The 19,395-nt window shown below is 54.3% G+C and overlaps 1 protein-coding gene and 1 long non-coding RNA gene across 7 annotated transcripts in view; both read right to left on the bottom strand.

Annotated features, from left to right (window-relative positions):
- Nucleotides 1–1,501: 1,501 nt before the first annotated feature.
- Nucleotides 1,502–7,282, bottom strand: LOC125091166 (uncharacterized). Of its 2 annotated transcripts, XR_007124594.1 has the most exons (4): nt 7,201–7,282; nt 2,570–2,692; nt 2,052–2,307; nt 1,502–1,673 (listed from the first exon to the last, which is right to left on the bottom strand). It is a non-coding gene; the product is annotated as an uncharacterized LOC125091166 (long non-coding RNA). The 2 variants fall into 2 exon arrangements; XR_007124595.1 differs by lacking the exon at nt 2,052–2,307.
- A 1,059-nt stretch (nt 7,283–8,341) lies between these two features.
- The window catches only part of RNF216 (ring finger protein 216), a 144,720-nt gene continuing 133,666 nt past the window's right edge, over nt 8,342–19,395 (bottom strand). For all 5 annotated transcript variants that reach the window (XM_047713079.1, XM_047713080.1, XM_047713078.1 and 2 more), the window contains 2 exons: nt 11,854–11,923; nt 8,342–11,279 (listed from right to left, as the gene is read on the bottom strand). In XM_047713079.1, the coding sequence (XP_047569035.1) occupies nt 10,960–11,279; nt 11,854–11,923 (390 nt within the window). In that variant the 3' untranslated portion in view covers nt 8,342–10,959. The remainder of the gene's footprint in view (nt 11,280–11,853; nt 11,924–19,395) is intronic.

Here is a 19,395-nt window from a genome sequence, read left to right as displayed (position 1 = left end):
GCCATGGAGGGTGAGCAAAAGTTCAGCCTTCCATTGCTCAGATGGGGAAACTGAGACCTAGCAGATGCCCAGTGAGCCTGGGCAGGGGCAGTAGTGCTGAGTTCCAAGTCACAGTTAACTGTGAGCCCCAAAGATCATGATTGAAGGAAAAATGTTCCATGAAATTTATAAGGAAGAAAAAGAAAGGAGAGACAAGCACTCTTCCCCCCAACATGTCCGTCCCTGTCAGGGGCAGAAAAAGGCTGTGGACCAAGCAGCTTCAGACAGGCTGGAAACAGGTAGCCATGTAGCCAGAGGGCACAGGACATCCCAGGGCCTCACCCCTGGGCCTTACCCCTAGGCCTCCCCCCTCCTGTCTGCTGGGGTTCCCACAGGTGTGTCCCTGTAGGACCCTTGTTGGGATGGGACCCCAAGCCCCTGCAGGGGGACCTTGGAGCTGTCCCTCTGGTGGGAAAGGCCTCTGAGCTTCCCAAGGGTGTCTCCCTGGGACACCCCTGCCAAGTAGGTCCCCTCCCCAACTCAGGCTCCTCCCCTGTTTATTTCTGGGGAGACCTCAGTGGAGGGCACCCCAGAGCTGGCTGGGCCTCACTTCCTCCAGGGTCAGAGCCGCCTCTTCCAGAGTTGGGAGGGATGATAGGTGACTTCCAATGACCTCATACTGTAGCATAATGTAGGTGAGGCTGCAGAGGAAGCTTGACTCTCTGGGGACCATCTGTCCTCAGTTTCCCCCATTTGAGCAATGGGCAAATGGTTCCCAGGGCAAGACTGCCCAGTTGGAGGAGAACCTTGGGACAGTGAAAGAAGGGAACAGATGCTGTTTCTTCAGGCAGAAGAAGGCCTGGAGAAGCCCGCCTCCCCAAGACACGCCTGGCAGGGGAAGGGAGGGCTGGGTCGGGTAGAGCATTTGCCCTGAGGCCCAAGCCCCATTGTGGGGACCCTGGGCTTAACCGGGAGGAGGATTGATCCTCCAGGAGGGGTGAATAATGGAGACAAAAGCTGCACAGATGTGGGGAAAGGATCTGACCCCCAGGACGGGAGGAGGAGACCCACCTTCCAGGCACCTCCCACTGGTGTCAGGCACTGATAGGTCCTCTGAGAGGGTTACTGCGTCGTCATTGCTGTTAGCTTAGGAATTAAGGTAATGAAACGGGGCACCTGGGTGGCTCAGTAGGTTAAGCCTCTGCCTTCGGCTCGGGTCATGATCTCGGGGTCCTGGGATCGATCCCCACATCGGGCTCTCTGCTCGGCGGGGAGCCTGCTTCCCTCCTCCCCCTCTGCTTGCCTCTCTGCCTACTTGTGATCTGTCTCTGTCTGTCAAATAAATAAATAAAATATTAAAAAAAAAAAAAGAAGGTAATGAAAGCACAGAGTCTGGTGTCGGAGGATCCCAGCAACCCCCAGAGTAACACTGATGGCAGTCTTTTACTTTTCTGGAAAATCTTACTTTTATGTGAAAGCATTCATATACAGCCCTTGCTAGGTGCTGGGTACTTACCCTTCATTCACTGGCTCAGTCCCTGGGATGCGCTGAATTGGGTCCCCCGGGATTCGTGTATGGAGGTCGGAACCCCAGCACCTCTCGGTGTGATTGTGCGCAGAGACAAGGTATTTCAGGAGGTGATTAAGATTTAAAAAGGTTGCTGAGGTGAGCCCCACTCCAATCGGACCGTGTCCTGGTAAGAAGAGGAGATTAGGAGGCAAATGTGCACAGAGGGAAGGCGGGAGGCCGCGGACAGAGGCCGGGAAGACTACCCACCCCCTCCCCACTTTGGGACTCCCGCCTTCACGGCTGGGAAAAAACTCGATATGTTGAGGCGCCCAGCCCATGACTCCTACCACCCACATCCCAGCCCCGCAGGGGAGTGTGTCCTGCGACTCACTGCTGCAGAAACTGAGCTTCAGGAGGTTAAGTAAGTTGTTCCCAGCTCAGGGTGCAGCTGGGATTTAAATATAAACGTAACCCTTATGGGCAAGCACGTGGACACTCATCCTCGTGTGATTGGTTTCCCCAGAAACAAACAGACACGCACATTCAAGGCCAAGTGGCTTACTTGGGTGGTGACCCCAGGAAACGGGGGGAGGGGCGAGAAGGGAACGTGAGCCGGGGGTGCACAAGGCATCTGTCCTTCTGTGACCACTTGTGTGACTTGGCCCTGTGTCTGCGAGGTTCACCCGTGTTGTGGTGTGGGTCGGATCTCTATTCCTTGTTCTGGCTGACTCGTGTTCTGAGGGACACACGGATGTATGTGCCGCTCCCCGGACGGACACCGGATTGCTTCCAGCTTTTGGTTCTTATGAATGCTGCCGCTGAGAACACGGGTACAAATCTGAGTCCCTGTTTTCTGTTCTTTTGGGTTTACACCCCAGAGTGGCTTTGCTGCTTCTTATGGTCATCCCAGTTTCATTTTTTCAAACACCCTCCCTACCCTGTTTTGCACAGTGGCTGCACTGCTCTACAGCCCCAGCAACAGTGAGCGGGGGTTGTATTCTGCTTTTTTGCACACTCGGGATTGTGGGCTTCCATGGCCCCCTCCCTTCAGTTGTCACCTGACACATGTGTTTTCCTTACCTGCACAGGCAGACCTTGGTCCGGCTTCTCGAGGTCCGCTCTGTCCTTAGCCATCCGATCTAGTCAGTGCACCAGTCATGGACACTCCCGTCCATTCTCCCTCGTTCTGAGTGGCGTATGCTGCTGAATAGAACAACAGTGGGCAGGAAGGAGACACTTTATGAGGCTCTTGGGGAAGTATCTGGAAGGGCAATTCTTTTTTTTTTTTTTTTAAAGATTTTATTTATTTATTTGACAAAGACACCAAGAGAGGGAACACAAGCAGGGGCAGTGGAAGAGGGAGAAGCAGGCTTCCTGCTGAGCAGGGAGCATGATGCTGGGCTCCATCCCAGGACCCTGGGATCATGACCTGAGCCGAAGGCAGACACTTAACAACTGAGCCACCCAGGTGCTCAAGGAAGGGCAATTTTTAAGTCACTTGAGGTTTTGATAGATGGGGCTGGACTGCCTCCCCAAAGACCCTCCCACCCCCACCCAGCTGTGGATGAGTGTGTCTTTACGTTCTCCCCCTCCTGGATGGAATCATTCTGGAAGCTTCTTGCCAGGCTGAGGTGAGAGCGAGGGTGCTGCATAGGTCAGGAGTGCAAGGGTCACTTGTGGGTGAGTCTGTGCTAATGGGGAGCACCTAAGCTGGGCGGGGCCTCTCCACCTCTTCCCCCTGCCTCTTGGCATCCTTCTTCCCTGGAGCACGGAGCACGGCTGGCAGATTTGGGGGGATGTAAATAAAAGCCGCCACATCTCCCAGGGCCCCAGATAAAGTCTCCTCCAAGAGCTGGCTGCTGGTCCCTGCAGCTACAGGTGGGCCTAGAGGGGCTCCACAGTGGCCCATGCTGTGACCGGCTGCTCCGCACCTGGCCCCAGGGCCTCTCCACAAGGTCCCCGTTTGCAGACCCCGAGTGGCCTGTCCGGCTGCTTCCTCCTCCTTCACGCCTCTGCCCTGTGGGTCCTCGGCGTCCCCAAGTTTTCAGGTCTGTCTCCTCCATGTAGGGAGGTCCCCAGTCTCTGCCAGGCTTCTACCACTCAGGCTACCCAGCCCAACCCTTCCCTTTTACAGATGGGGAAACTGAGGCTCCAGCAAGCAGGGAACTTGCCCCCCAGGGCACAGGTGGAGAAAGCAGTTGCTCACATTTTTGGATTCCAAACACAATTAAGCTGACATCTGTGTGGTTCCACAGGTCACACTGTGTCTTTGCCTGCAGTAGCTCGCTGAGTGTCCTGCAGACCCCCTTCCAACAACTATTTCCTGAGCACCCCGGGCCCCAACTGGGTGCCAGAGATGCAGAGCCGAGCAGAATGGTGCTCTCGGTGCTTTGGGGAGGTGGACACTGTTCTCGGGAGGAGAGGCACAGAGGCCTGGGCCGTGGCTCACAGCTGGGGAATAGCATTGCTGGGCAGGAACTGTGTGCCTGCATGTTCTTCAGTGTTCCTGGCCTCCAGAATGTTCCAGGCCTCTTTTCTGGCCTTGTTCCCCATCAGAGGCAAGAGAAAGGAGATGTCTGTGGGGGAGGTGGCGTCAGAGTCGCCAGAGGTCTGAGGCTGAGCAGGTGAGGGCACCCCGTGGGGAGCCATCCGGGTCGCCCACTCAGTGCCCAGGCCCAGGCCTCCCCAGAGCCCCAGCGGGTGGCCCCCCAAAAGCCCATCAGGGCCTGGGGCTGCCCCTCCTGGGCCTCTAGCAGGTCATGGAGACGTGTGCTGCCTGCGGAGCTGTCTTCTTTGGAGCTATGGGCACATGTTCAACCCATGGCCACGGTTAACACTTACAACTCATGTGCTTCTCCATGTGAGTGGCCAGGAAGGGGGCCAGGCCACCTGGCTTCAGAGCCCCACTTCCTGCACTGTGCTCTTTTAATACTGTTGCTTTGCTTCTGTTCCAGTTCGGTTTTTCTGGTTTTCTATCATGGGTATTTTTTGGTTAAGTGGCCTCAATCTGGATAGAAAGGAGGAAAGAGAGAGAGAGAGGGAGAACGAGACTTGAGGGAGAGAAAGGAGACACCGAGAGTCCCCTTGGGCGGCTGCGGCCCTGGTCTCCTTGTGGTGATGTCCTGGGCACAGGTGTACCACCCCCAGGCTGTGAACGCTGCTCAAACTGGGAGTGGTGGTTTGTGGTCCCGTTTCTGCTTGGGAGGCAAGGGATTCCCCCGTCCGGGTGGCCCGTGGCTGGGTCTGGCCGGGAAGGATGCACGCGGATGGCTGCTGTGCCCACTTAGGGCACTGCAGGAGGGAAGCTCGGTCCAGGAGCGATGGGAGGCCAGGGCAGAGCAGCCCTCGCGGAGGCCATCTGGGGGCTGCAGTCTCAGCTGAACCCCAGCTGAGAGCGGAGTGGACTGGTTGAGCCCATGAACCTGCAGCGCTGTCCGAAGCAGCATCGCCGGGCTTCCCAAGCTGCCTCTGGGGGCTGTGCTCCCCGCCCTTTAAAGGTGACATTTGGGGGCGCCTGGGTGGCTCATGATCCCAGGTCATGATCCCAGGTCCTGGGTTCGAGCCCCGCGTCGGGCTTTCTGCTCAGCAGGGAGCCTGCTTCCTCCTCTCTCTCTGCCTGCCTCTCTGCCTACTTGTGATCTCTCTGTCAAATAATAAATAAAATCTTTAAAAAAAAAAATGAAGGTGACATTTGTTTATTTGAGAGAGGGAGAGGGAGAAGCAGGCTCCCTGCTGAGCAGGGAGACAAATGCGTGTCTCTATCCTGAGATCATGACCTGAGCTGAAGGCAGATGCTCAACCGCCTGAGTCACGCAGGTGCCCCGTGGGCTGTGGTCTTATTCAGCAGGAGATGGGAGCCCAGAGAAACAGGGGGGAGGTGGCGCTGGAGGAGGGGAAGGACACAGGGTGCTGCTCCCAGGCACCCAGAGGAACCGGAGGGCCTGAGACAAGGTTCCGGGGAAGCTCCGAGAATGCCTGCAGGTGGGCACTAGAGCCCAGCACCAGGTTCTCCCGTGGGGGCACCAGCTCTCCCAAGCCCACAGTTTTCCTCTGCTGCCCTGGCTGCCCTCCACCTGTCCTGTCATCAGGGTGGCCCTCGGGGTCCCAGCCTGGCTCGCTGTGCCATCCCCAGGCCTTCAGGGCTGGGTCTGCTGTAGGACACCTCTTGGACAAACACACCCATCGGGATGGAAGACATGGCCTCCGCCCTTGGGCCCCAGAGCGCCCTGGCCCCCTGCTCCACCTGCTGCCCTTACCAGTGCTGAGTGGCAGCATGGTCCTCCTCTCTCTGCAAGTCCAAGAGCTGGCCCCTGCGGCCAGCTCCCCTGGATCTCTCTGGAACCCTCCCAGATGTGCTCCCGCCCGTCGGGCTCCCACCTGTAGGCATCCATCCGTCTCCCAAACCTCCTGCCCCAGGACTCCGCCAAGGATCTGCAGTGATCCCTACACTGACGAGCTGTTGAAAATGCAGATTCCTGGGAACCACCAGCATCGCTGGCCCTGCAGCCTGCATTCGGTCCAGCCCCGGACCTGGACAAGGAGCTAGGCTGGGGCCCCAATCTCTGCCTTCCCAGCACCTGGGCCACCCCTACCATGTTCCGTGCCCAGAGGCCTCTTGTTGCCCCGTGGAGTGGTGAGTCCAGCCCAGGCAGCTCCCACTGGGTGCGCACACATGGCTGCGTGGGGCACGTGTGCCCGAGATTCTTGCGTGGGGCTCAGCGTAGCCCCAGATGCACCACGGACGAGGACGAGGGCAGGTGGTTTGGGGGGAATGGACCTGTGGGGTGGTGAGGGGCAGCTGCCCAGGGGATGTGCCTGGGTCTGAACTTGGGATAGCCTCTGGGAGTGGACGCCAAAGGGCAGCAGCAAGGGAACCCAACAACTCTTATCACGTGAGAGACTTCAAGCTCTTTTCTGGCTTTCTTAAATTCTCTTAGCCTGATGAAAAGGTGCTGTAATTATCCCCACTTGGCTTCAAGCAGCTGGCTTCAGTGACCTTCCCTGGGGCCCCACAGCGCTGCACCTGCAGGAGCCACAGGATGGCCTTGGGCCCAGTGCACCACCCCCACTTAGGGAAGAGGCAGGTCCCAGTGATCCTGGTGACCCTGGCGACAGCCTGTGCTGGCTCCATGCCCCTCTAGTGAGGGTCTTAACTGGCATCGTCTAGGGCAAAGTCAAGCTGCTGATCAGTTCTGGGCTGTCTTTGCCAAGACGTACTGATGAAGGGGGAGGAAGCAAGGAGAGGAGTCACTTCCGACTAAATCCTGGGAGGGAAGACCCACAGCTGGGGCTTTGGGTGGGGCTGTGTACCCCTAGGGGTCATGAGAACAAAGAACAACTGGCAGGACGGGCAGCTGTGGGCCGGTATGTAGAAGGTGATTAAGAAGTCCAAACAGGGGGTGCCTGGGTGGCTCAGTGGGTTAAGCTGCTGCCTTCGGCTCAGGTCATGATCTCAGGGTCCTGGGATCGAGCCCCGCATCGGGCTCTCTGCTCAGCGGGGAGTCTGCTTCCCTCTCTCTGCCTGCCTCTCTGCCTACTTGTGATCTCTCTCTGTCAAATAAATAAAATAAAATCTTTAAAAAAAAAAAAAAAGTCCAAACAGAAAGCTTACAAGCCTGCGGCAAGAAGGCTCTAGAAGGAGGAGCTAATTAAAAATCATATTTTGGAAGAAATTGCTCATACCTTGCTAAAGCTCATGATAGGGTACAAACCTGCGTGTCTGGTTTACTGGTTGGGGAGACATATATACCACAGAGCAGGAAAACCTGGAAGGAAATGCATCAAAAAAATGTTCAGTAGGGGCACCTGGGTGGCTCAGTGGGTTAAGCATTCAACTCTTGACTTCAGCTCAGGTCATGATCTCAGGGTCATGAGATGGAGCCCTGTGTCGGGCTCTGCAATCAATGGGGTCTGCTTGAGATTGTCTCTCTGTCCCCTCCCCACTCCCCCGTGCTAATAAATCTTTAAAAAATGTATATATTATCAGTAGTTACCTTTGGGTAACAAAGCACTTTTGAACTGATGCTTTTCTATATTTTCAAATTTTCTGTTTTAAAACATGTATAATTGGCCAATGTGTACACGTATACATCACTTTAAGGATGGAAAAGTGAGTTTGGGCAGGACAATTACAAAGGCACCTGACTTAAACAGCAGTTCCCTCTAAAGGAAAATGTGTCCATTCTAGTGTCCCCATGAGGTCGGATCCCAGGAGACGATTCTTAGGACAGCCGAGGGACCGAGGGACTGTGGTGACAAAGATATACCAGCAAAAGGTGAGGACACAGCCCAGGGCGGGTGGGATGACACTGTTTTGTCAAGGAAATCTGGCGAGGAATCTTGCAAAAGCCATAGAAATACACACCCCTGTCCCTTTTATGCACAACTCTGCTCCTGGAAAATACATCCTTTGAAACATCCAAGAGGGTTAAGCAACTAAGAGGGTGGCAGGAAGTGCGAAGCCCCCAGATTTTCCATCAGGATGGCACAAAGAGAACCAATCAGACCCAGAGGGCACTCCGAGATTGCAAAGGGAGAAAAATAAGTCCCGTTTTGAAAAGTGTAGAATCACGTTTTCTGGAAGGGGATTCTGTGCCAAAGAACAGCAGCAGCGAAAAGCCACCCAAGCAGGGCCGGCGTGAGACGCCGCCGGATCTTCCTTCAGGGGAGGGGTGGGGTCTCACTCCTCCCCGCAGCTCTCCAGCGGCAGCTGACATCCGGTCCTGGGGAGTGGAGGCTTCATAGGCCCAATCACTCCCTGGGAATCTGCCGCCTGTGCGCGGCCCCTGTAACTCCGTGGGGGTGGCAGAGCCTGCCTGGTAATGCCATGTGGACAGATGAAACCAGAGGGAGTGTAGTGCACAAACATTTATTTACAAAAAGTCCAAGTTACATATGATACAGGCTCTTTACACACAGTAGTTTAAACAGAATTATTTTGATGTATTTTTACTACCAGAAGGTACAGAAAAAAAATTTAATAAACTAATCATTTTTGCTATTTTTATACAAAGTGACAGGTCATGCACACTTTTTTTTTTAAGTTTTAAAATCTTTTGCTAAGTGCAAATACTAGATTCCTCTCTCCAGTTTAAGGCAAGTAGAACGGGACTGTCGCTGGGCAGTCTCTGGCTTGGGGGAGCAAACACTGTGGCCCAGAGAGGGAAAGGTGCCAGGCTGCCTCTGGGATTCCTGCCTTGTCCCTGTGACTGGCTAGTCTCTGTGGGTCTCCTGTCATCACACCTTGCAGCCATTTGCTGGCTGGTCAGAGTACTAAGGTCCCCTCTCCCCTGAACTCTCACTAGTGCAGGCTATTTCTCAAGAAGCCTGGGGTCCTCTGGAACACAGGCACCTGGACAGTCACTTCACAGACAGGTGGGGGACATCATGCTAGCATCAAACTTGTGGCAACGACCTTCCCCCAAACAGCAACTGTGCTGCTGCAGGCCTGGGACCTGCCCCACAGTCCAGGTCGAGGGGGATCATCAGAAACTGGGCACCCGTGGTTCCCTAGCAGCTGCTTATGGCTACAAACAGCCCGAATTCCTCTCAAAGGACAAGTCTTCAGTTTGGCCTTGGGGGAAGCAATCATTCTTGCCTCTTCCTGTGCCAGGGGGCCTTCACATGCCGCCCACCTGGGGTGTGTCCCTTCAGCTGCCCAAAGCACCTCACGAAGCCCTGTGCCCTGGCTGGTTTCCTCCTTGGATCAACTGTGCCAGGGGGCCCAGGAGGTTTTGGTGTGTCTACTTGGTGGGATGTCCACTAGAAGCTCAACTGCTCTGAGACCCCTGCTGCCTTGGGGATGCACAGGGACCATGCTATAAAGGTACTCAGACCTGTCACCGTGCTCCATAGGGCACCCCCGGCAGGGCTCTCCCAAGGGACTGCCACAGGCTCCCAGCCATGCAGGCCCCTCCTGGTTTCCTGCCCCACACGCAGAGGACTCTGCAAAGTCCTCCCTGGAGGAAAAGCAGGACAAAGAACAGGCAAGTTAGCAGATTTCCGCCCATTTTAATCCTCGAAATACATGAGAAATGGATGGCAGTGGGTGCCTATGCACAAGAATGCATGGTCCTGGGGCACGGCCTGTAGGCTCACCCCACTGCGGTCTGTGCACAGGTGCTGGGAACTTCCGGGAACCCCACAGCCATCAGAGATACAGCAGCAGTGACAGAGGCCAACACTGGGTCAGGCAGGGTCGCTCACGCAGAGGCCTCTGCTCTGTACAGCGGAGGCTAGTGATGGGGCAGAGCCTCAGGTGGGCTGGGGCTGAACGGGCAAAGGTGAGTGGGAAGGGGCAGGGACTCCCATGCCAACTCAGAGCTAGACTCACCTGGCCTTGGGCAAGGGCAGCTCCATGGGCGGATGCTGGGTGTAGTCTGGGTCTTCTGTCCCCCTGTGGAAACCCACTGCTACCACCAAACCTCCGGGGAGAAGCTGCTCATTACCAGTAACTGGGCTGCCTGGGAAAGCCACCAAGCCTGTCACAGGCACCTCGAAAGGACCTTTTGTTTGGCAAGATTCAGGACCATCCAGCCCTCACTGGCCGCCTGGCATGGGAAAACAGATTTGACTTTCCAGAGACTGAACGAGAGAAACTCTAGCAGGCCACAGAAAACCCAGTAAGTTCAAAGTGAGTAAATGGCAAATATTTCTTTAAACTACAAAACAGAACTGATAGCATGAGATGGCTCTCTGTGGTCTCATCGGAGTGGGCCAAGGACAAGAGAGACCAGAATAGTCATGGTGGTGGCGGCCTGGGGTTCTGGATTTGAGAGATAAAGTCTGCAGCCTCTCCACCCTGAGCGGTGCTCCCAGGCCTGGGGACATGGCTCTGCCACCGCCTCACTGGGACCAACTGGCTTGAAGCAGCAGGGTGTACTCACTCTGGATGGGCTGCAGTACTGGGGTGGGGGCAGGGGGAGAGCCCAGCCTTCACAACATGGTTCAGACAGCTCAGCTCTCTCCAAACTCCAGACTCCCTCCAACTGGGACTTCAGCTTTATAGAGAATCAGACTGTACTGCGGTAAGGAAGGCCTACGTGGTTAACTGAGAGACTTCTGAGGTCTGCCAGGGGGAGGGGACGGACCCAAACACTTCCCTCATCTCTGTCTGCAGGGACAGGACTGACAGAGCAGAGACGAGCTACCTTGTGGTGAGAATCCCCGCACTGTGGCTTGGACAGTGGAACTCTCTAGGGAGGCCCTACTCTCTGGTCCAGCAAGTGCCAGACCAATCCTTTTACAGGCACCTGAGGGCACTGGCCTGCTGGCCGCTCTTCAAGGGGCAGGAGCCCTTCCCAGGAAGGAGCAGGAAAAAAGCCAGCCTATCCTTTTGAGAGCCAAGTGCATGATCCCTACTCTGAAGGCATGGCCTTGGGGGCGAGGCGGGGAATCTACAGAACCCTGGCCTTGTACAGGCTGGGCTGCTCAGTGGCAGGGCTCCAGGGAGGACACAGGACACAGAGCTGTCAGAAGCGATGCCGTGGCTGCGGGCCGAAGTGCATAGGCAGGTTGTGCTCCAGTGGCACGTGGACGGGAGCGAAGTCGTAGTTGACACGCACATTGGGCAGAGGGGGCACGTAGGGCGCTGGGACTGGGCCCATGTTGAGAGGGAAGTTGTTGAACATGGGCCGGACGGGCGGCAGGGGGAAGGGCGGGTGCACGAAGGCATAGGGGGGGATCTGTGGCTGGTGCAGGTTCTGCGGGACGGGCCTTGGCAGGGCTTCGATCCTCTGGACTTTCTCTGGAGGCTTCTCCAAGGGGGGCCCGATGCGTTTGAAGGTGTTCTCTGAACAGGAGATGGGATTTAGTAAAGAAAACAAAACCAACTGTGCTTGCATGTGGGCTGGGACCAGGGCTGCATATCCTGCTCAGTCCCACCTGGCCCTAGCGGAGAGCCCAGAGCACGAGGGCAGGCCAGGACTGTCTGACCTTCAGCATCATTCTTACCTATGGACACAGAAGGGGTGGCCGGGCCAAATAAGGCTGATTAACGCGTGTATGCGCACCACCCCCCCTCAGCTGTCCGACCAAGCATTAGCTCAGTGATCACGCTGGAAAGTGGTGGATTCCATGACTTTCCTTCAGAGCCAGGGCCTAGGGACTCCCAGAAACTCCACTTCATTCTTTTGTGACTTCAGAGAGGCAAGGGTGGTGTCTGCCCCCTAAACTCAGACTCATCCCCTGGGACCTCCTGACCATGAGGGGGATGCTGAAACACTCCTATGCTTCATAGCCTCTCCCATGGGGAGCGGGATGGATGCCTGGGTGGTCCCCGGCTGGGCAGAGGGCCAGCCATGAAGGCTGCCCCCCCCCACACATGGAGAGCACCAGGCACGGGGCCCATGCCGGGGAGCACTTGCCTCCATTCTTTCTCTTCTGCTCCTCTTCAGCCTCCTTCTGGATCTCCTCAATCAGCTTCTCATCGTCCTCCTAGAGGAAAAGCAACAAGATGTTGAGCTTGCCCCAAGCAGTTCCATGTCATGCTGGGACCCCACTGGGAGCCCGGGGATGCCAGAGGGCTGCTAGTCAGCAGACGACTCATTTCCAGACCCAGAAAGTAGATTCCTTGCTTCATCACTGGGTGAGGCTCCCATGAGGAAGCCCACCTGAAAGGCCGTGGCTGAGGAGTGGGACTGTGCACGGTGGTGGCCACCTTGGGGAGGGGCGAGAGCCTGCTTTGTTCGTTCAGCCGCAAAGTTAGCAGAGAGAATCTTCTGCAGCTCGGGGTGGGAAGACTGATAACCCAAGGGTCTGGGGCGGGCAGGGCCGGAGGAGTTTCAGATCTAGAGTCTACCAACAAGGAGCTCCACACCCTTTTGTGCAAAGCCCAACAGTGTCTTACTGATTCTGTGACCTCAAGGGAGACAAAGGTCTACTCGGGCCAGCTGAGCCCTGAAGCTGGCCTTTAGCTTCTAGATAACTGGCAGGCTACGGGAGTGGTGTCCTGACAGTCAAATGGTGGCTGGGGCGGGGACCCGCATGTGGGAGGAAGGGCGCAGCAGTTTAAGAGTGAGCTGAACGGGGGCACCTGGGTGGCTCAGTGGGTTAAGCCACTGCCTTCAGCTCAGGTCATGATCCCAGGGTCCTGGGATCGAGCCCCGTGTCGGGCTCTCTGCTCCCCAGGGAGCCTGCCTCCACCTCTCTCTCTGCCTGCCTCTCTGCCTACTTGTATCTCTGTCAAATAAATAAATAAAATCTTAAAAAAAAAAAAAAAAAAAAAAAAGAGTGAGCTGAACGGAGTGGAACATCACCAACTGCGTGGACTTGAACTGAACGACCGACAGGCTCGTTTCCTGGGGTCTTCCAGCTGCTTCTCCGCGAGTTAGGAGCAGTCACGCTGGGAGGAAGTGTGAGGAGGGCACTGGTGCACAGGGTAGAGCCAGTCCCCACACTTGAGGAGGTGTTTCCTAGACAAGGCATTGGAGCTTCCCCCCATGGCCAGGTGTGTCCTGGCTTGGAGCAGTTTCAGTGACAGCTCGATTTTTCACACTGACCTGAGGCTCTGACCAACTGATGGCACCCAGCAAACTTGGGAGATGTGAATGGAGGACCTCTGAAAAGAGCATCTGAGCTGGAGAGAGCACCCTGCCTGGACAGCGGAGGGCATGGGGGTCCCACCTGTGCGATGGGCAGTGTGGACGTTTACTTAGCGTGTTATTAACGGCGCTGCCAAGACAGCGGTCAGGGACTTCACCACACAGTTCCGAACCTCAAGGACTCGAGAGTCAGGAGCAGCCTTCAAATCAGCGTGTATTGGACACCTGCTAGTGCCAGACACTAAGTTTGCTGCTTAGACTTCTGATTGACAAGAAGACTAAAAGTCCCACTGATGGAATGAGTAAATAGTTACGTAATATTCCCTTTGGTAGATAAAAAAATCTTAGAAAAGGGGCGCCTGGGTGGCTCAGTGGGTTAAGCCTCTGCCTTCGGCTCAGGTCATGATCCCAGGGTCCTGGGATTGAGCCCCATGTCGGGCTCCCTGCTTGGCGGGGATCCTGCTTCTCTCTCTCTCTGCCTGCCTCTCTGCCTGCTTGTGATCTCTGTTAAACAAATAAATAAAATCTTAAAAAAAAAAAAAAGAAAAAGAAAATTGTAGGACAGAATTGCTGGGGGCCGGAGGCTCTGTGGGCAATAGCAGAGACCCTGTTAAATTCACGGACATTTTCCCACCCTCAGGTGCTGAATGACAGACTGAACTCCGTTGTCTCTAGATTCTTTCCACATTCTCTCTGACATTTGGAAATTCTTAACGCACAAATCTTTCTCAGCCTCACCTTGCCAGGTGTTCGGAGCAAGGCAGGAGGAAGAGAACTGCCAGGTGCCAAAAGAAACCCTCGGGGGCACCATGTCTGTCTCTCGGGTTAACATATGCCAAATTCTCCATTAAAAACCCCAAGGCCCGGTCGTCCAGTCTCTCTGTGAACACTCCAAACGAGGGAATGGAGTCCTCTGCACGGAACCACTAAGCCAACTGATGCAAAGGGCTCCGAGAACTCAGTACGGGTTGGTGGGCACAGTCTGAAGGTCTCTGTCTGCATGTAGAGATACACTCTATCAATTATCTAGAGGAGGAGGAGCTGACAAACCTCTTCACTTTGGTGCCAGTGGACGGTCCAGGACAAAAAGATTTTTAATGGGGGCAGGGGAGTGATCCAGAGAACTGTCAGGTGGGAGAGCAGGGGCTCTGTGGTATCTCCCACTAAGCGAGTTAAAACATCCATCTTGATACCTCATCTGTAAAATGGGCTGTTGTAAGGATGGAATGAGCTCAAGTAGGTAAAGGACTTGGCACAGATCACTCACTATTAAAGGCAGGAAGTTCATGGAAAACAGCAGAAATAAAGATTTTAGAAAGACTAGAAGCTTTGGGACGCCTGGGTGGCTCAGTGGGTTAAAGCCTCTGTCTTCGGCTCAGGTCATGATCCCAGGGTCCTGGGATCGAGCCCCACATCGGGCTCTCTGCTCAGCAGGGAGCCTGCTTCCTCCTCTCTCTGACTGCCTCTCTGCCTACTTGTAATCTCTGTCAAATAAATAAATAAAATCTTAAAAGAAAAAAAAAAAAGAAAGACTAGAAGCTTCAAGAAAGAGTGGAGAGACTGGGAGATGTCCCAACACTTGCCTCTGTGGCTTCTTCATGGGGCAGGTGCCTGGCTTTCTCTGTTAATTAGGGCCACTGAGTAAACCGTCAGTTGCAGCTAGAATAAGGGTCAGATGGTTCAGATTTCAACTTCCTCTGACTGGTTGGAGTCACAGGACACTATTTAGAAACTAACAATGAAAATGCTTTTTAATATATATATTTTTAAATTACATTTTTAGCTAAATGTGTTCGACTCTAAGGTGAAGATTTCTTATTTCATCCAGGGCAGGGGTTCCTTCCCAAGCAATTTCTCTTAAGCATTTAAAGCTCCTCAAGTCAAGAGTGAAATTTTATACGTACTTTACCATAACTAAAAAAGGTAACGTTAACAAAAAGAGTGAATGTGGCAAGCTTTAGAGTTACTTTGAGATAAAACACGAAGACTAGTCCCTTTGGGCTCCCGAGGCCTTTCTGAAGGTGTGTTCCCTTAGGAAACATTCCAGGAGCCCCAAGTGTCACCGTTCATGGTGAACGAGGACACTTGCAAAAAAGGCTTGCCACTCGCAATCTAGGACACACCTAGGCTGCTGGAAGCAGGGAACAATAGGAGGAAAGCAGATGAGAGAGCCGGGTGCAGTGGCCAGGTCGCCGAAGTACCTGACCTCCAGCACCCCCGGAAGGGGCTGAGTCACCCACAGGAAATCCAGGCAAGCTGGGGCGACTGGCCGTGGCAAGTCTTATCTTCAAGCAGCACTGGCTTCCTAATGGACAGACAGTTGGCGCGGTGGGAAGAACTCCCGTTCTGGGGCTCCAGAGAGCTGGGTTTGAGGACCCTGTTACGCTCCACAACCTGACCTGGAGCCCATTCACAGCAGCTTTACGTGAGAAGCAGATGATCTCCCTTTTACAAAGTGCCAGGCTCAGCGACAGCAAGAACGGAAGCTAATGTTTGCTGAGGGCTTACTATGTGCCAGCTCCTGCTGTAAGCACTTCACAGAGGCTGAATCTTCCTAACAGCTCCATGAGTTAGGCCCTATTAACTAATTCCCATATTACAGATGTGGAAACGGAAGCACAGTGAGGTTTAAACCCAGGCCTTCCACTCTGGAGGCTGGAGCTCTTAACCACATAAACCCCAGGTTTCTGAACTGGAGCTTCTGCAGCAGGGACTGCAAGGCCCCTGGAACTCTGCCCACCCTGCCCTGAGCACCATCAGAGGCCCTGCCTTGTTCTAGAATGAGTTCATCTTATCCTCCTTGAAATACAAGAGGGTTCCTTCTCTCTGGGATGGGCAGAACTCCGAAATCTCCTTTTTCCACTAAATACAAGAGAATAGGGCAAAACAAAACGCCTCCATTCAAGAGGATGAACAGCCAACACAGCAGAGAAGAGGGTCACTTCCCTGGAAATTTTTAGGGAATTCTTTTCTTGGTCAGCTCACCCAGAAATGCACATATCATCCCTTAAAAAAGATCCATTCGCCAGTGTCTGACTGGCTTCCCCTGGCACCAGGCCTTTGAGACAAAGCCAGCAGATCCCTCTTACCACCTCCTGTCTTCTCACCCAGATGGAGCCAGGAGCTCCAGGGCCCACAAACCTCACCTCTGAGCCAGAAAGCCAAGGTGCAGGCCAGGGTCTACCACTGAGGCCCAAAAGGACTTACTGGCTCACAGTGGTAGGGTCTCCTGTTGCCTCTGACTGGGCTGCTGTTCTTAGTCCCTCTCCAGAGTGGGAACACACACTTCTACATTTCCCTGCCTGACATGCTTTCTCATGAGGCTACCAACTTACTTGCATATCACAGTGTTCCACGGAATTTTCTCTTTCTGCAACAAAGGACCAGTGTTTTTGATTCTCATATACATTAAATCAATTTTGGGAGAAAAAGTTTAACAACACCCAAATAAAAAAGTGACCAGTAACTTCTTTCCAGAGAGAACTCCTGGGAACGTTCTGGACCACTTCCCACTGCCTGTGCTTGTATCCCCACCTCACTCAGAAACCCCACCCCCCACCCCGAGGTTCTCTTCTGGAGGGCTGTGCTCTGCACACTCAGGTCCCACCTCCCTGTGTCTTGCTCTAGTTCACATGCGCACCCTAAGTGTCTCTCCCAGTCATGGAGGGGGGGTGACAGATTCTACCTGCGAGGAAACAGGCTCTGAGATGCAGTTACATGCTTAAGATGACGGAGTTGTGAGAAGTGCTACTGGGACCAGCACAGAGCCTGCCGTTCCTTCTGGGCTCGCATCACCGAGGGTGCCTGGGCAGTTAGCGCCCCTCTACCTGCTCTGCCCTCTACAGGGTTGGAGGCCAAACTGGACCCTCTTGAGACTCAAGCTCCCCATCAGCCTCTGCCCACATGGGCTGGCTGGGAACCACAGGAGGAAGAGACGGTTCTGTCAGTAGTCACCACACTGGGCACCCCAACAGGCCTTAGTGAATGGACACAAGGGTGACACGTCCTCCTGTACTCCTCCACCTGGCTTTTGGCATGTGATTTAAGATGGATCCAGTAGGCCTGGATAACTTCCATTCTCTGTATGCTTCCTGGCCCCTTCTAATCTTGGTGAAAATTTCCACACGGATCCATGGACTGTGCATATAAGCAAGGCTAGGCTGAAAGAGGAGGGAGCAGACACCAGTTGGAGGTCAGAATGTCCCAGGACATGATGCCAGGGTCCTGGGATCGAGCCCCACGTCGGGCTCCCTGCCCAACAGGAAGCCTGCTTCTCCCTCTCCCTTTACCCCTTCTTCCTGCTTGGGCTGTCAAATAAATAAATAAAATCTTAAAAAAAAAAAAAAAAAAAGACTGAGTATAACGAAACACCAGGCTAGAGTGCAAGAGAACCACCTAAGCACTTTTTATCACTACCCATGGCCACTCTGGGCAGGGAGCCCACAGACCACAACCAGATGCAACAAGGACTGTGAAGGGAATGAACACAGCACCCACGGTGGGCCAGTGCACCCCAAATGCAGTGCTGAGGATAAAGGAATACAGCAGAATGGGGCGTGGAGTCTCATTGCCCCCGGGATCTGGAAGAATACTTTAAAGGAAGAAATGAGTGGGTTGCATCTTAACAGGAAGAAGGTTTTATTTCCTCTCCCTGAATTCCTTTGAGCTCAGCAGGACACAAAGTGTTGGCCTGACTCGAAGGACTTGGACACGCCTGCTTCACATGGAGGCAGCAGGGAGCATGGCAAGGGCATGAGGCTGATGGCAGGGGCCGGGCTTCTCCAAAACACAGACTCAGCACGGCAGCAGTCGCTGGCAGGAAGTGAGGTAGAGTTCGCCAGAGAGATTTAAATTAAGAAAAAGCAGCCCAAACCTGGACTCTGTAACCCGCCCTGCAATAAGGAAGCTTTGCAGCTCCGCCTGAGCAGCAGGGTCTGGACAGGAGGAAACAGAGAAGCTGCAAATGGTTTGAGAAAGAGGAGGTTTCTGCCAATCAGACATTGACAGTGATCGCCACCACAGGCTGAAGGGCCCTAAAATAGATGTGTGAACACTTGGCCCCAGGCTGCTCTTGCCAAAGCTTTGAAAAGTCCCTTTGAGCCGTTTTCTTCATTTCTGATCATCATGGCTGGCGGCTGGCTAGCCTGCTGTTCAGCCTCCTTCGACTACGGAGGAAGGATGGGTGACTTTTCTTCTTCATTTAACTTTCCTCCCCTTAAAAAGGTGACTGGGAATTCCAAGTCAACTGCTGCTTCCCCTCCTGTGATTTTGGGGGTGGGGTTGGGGCTGGGATCCAGGTCATGTGTGGCCACAGCTGTTGTTAATAAACTTGCAATGATTTCATAAAAGGCTTCCAAAGGACTGAGGATTTAGTTTCAAATTATTCCCAGATCGGCTGCAGATCGCCGAGCAACACCAGACCCTAACCCCCAGCTCCAGCTGTCCCCCTGCAACAGGAAATTGGGGGGAGGAGGGTGAGGCGCAGCCTGAAGTGGCACATGCTGTGCAGCTGGGGTCTGGAATGGCCCGGGGCGGGGGCGGGGGGTGCTGGACGAGGTGCTGGAGAGGCACAAGGACAGCAAGGACAGCAGGCTCTCAGGTCACAGAGACCCAGCACCTAAATGCTTTTCCATCTAGAGCTCCCCCATGGGGACCTGGAGGCAGCATGGAATGTGGCCACCTTTGGACTCCTGTCAGGGTCAAGTACTCAGCCTGGGGCCTTCTGGCATTTGCTGAAGATGACACATATCTACATGCTGCCACCCTCCTTGGTAAAGTCCTCAGTGATACCTAAACCCGATCAAGCACACTGTCAAGCTTTGGAGATGCCAGGCCCCCCTTCTACCATCGACAGCTTGCTCAATGGGGAAAGGGTCCAGCGACGGTCCCACACCGCTATGGAGGCCGAGCTGGTTCCCTGGGCTCCGGACCCCCATGGGCACCTAACTTGGTGAGCTGCCAAATTTGTGACCTGTCACTCCAGAGCGTGGAGACTTCTGGAGTAAAGGGAGCTGACATCTGGTCCAAGACCTGGGCTTGCATCCCACTTTTACCAAGTGACCTGAATCTCATTTTCCTCATCTGTGGACTGGGAAGCGGTCATAAGTGACCCGAAATATGATGCTGAGGCAGGGGACTCAGATTACCATCTTTGTATCTTTTGTAGAAGGTACATTTATTTATTTATTTTTAAAGATTTTATTTATTTATTTGACAGAGAGAAATCACAAGTAGGCAGAGAGGCAAGCAGAGAGAGAGGAGGAAGCAGGCTCCCTGCTGAGCAGAAAGCCCGATGTGGGGCTTGAACCCAGGACCTGGGATCATGACCTGAGCCGAAGGCAGCGGCTTAACCCACTGAGCCACCCA

Source organism: Lutra lutra, chromosome 18, assembly GCF_902655055.1.
Source record: "Lutra lutra chromosome 18, mLutLut1.2, whole genome shotgun sequence".
In the NCBI taxonomy this organism is placed as follows: domain Eukaryota; kingdom Metazoa; phylum Chordata; class Mammalia; order Carnivora; family Mustelidae; genus Lutra; species Lutra lutra.
Note: the sequence above shows the minus strand (reverse complement) of the source record. Positions and strands in the feature narration are given on the sequence as shown.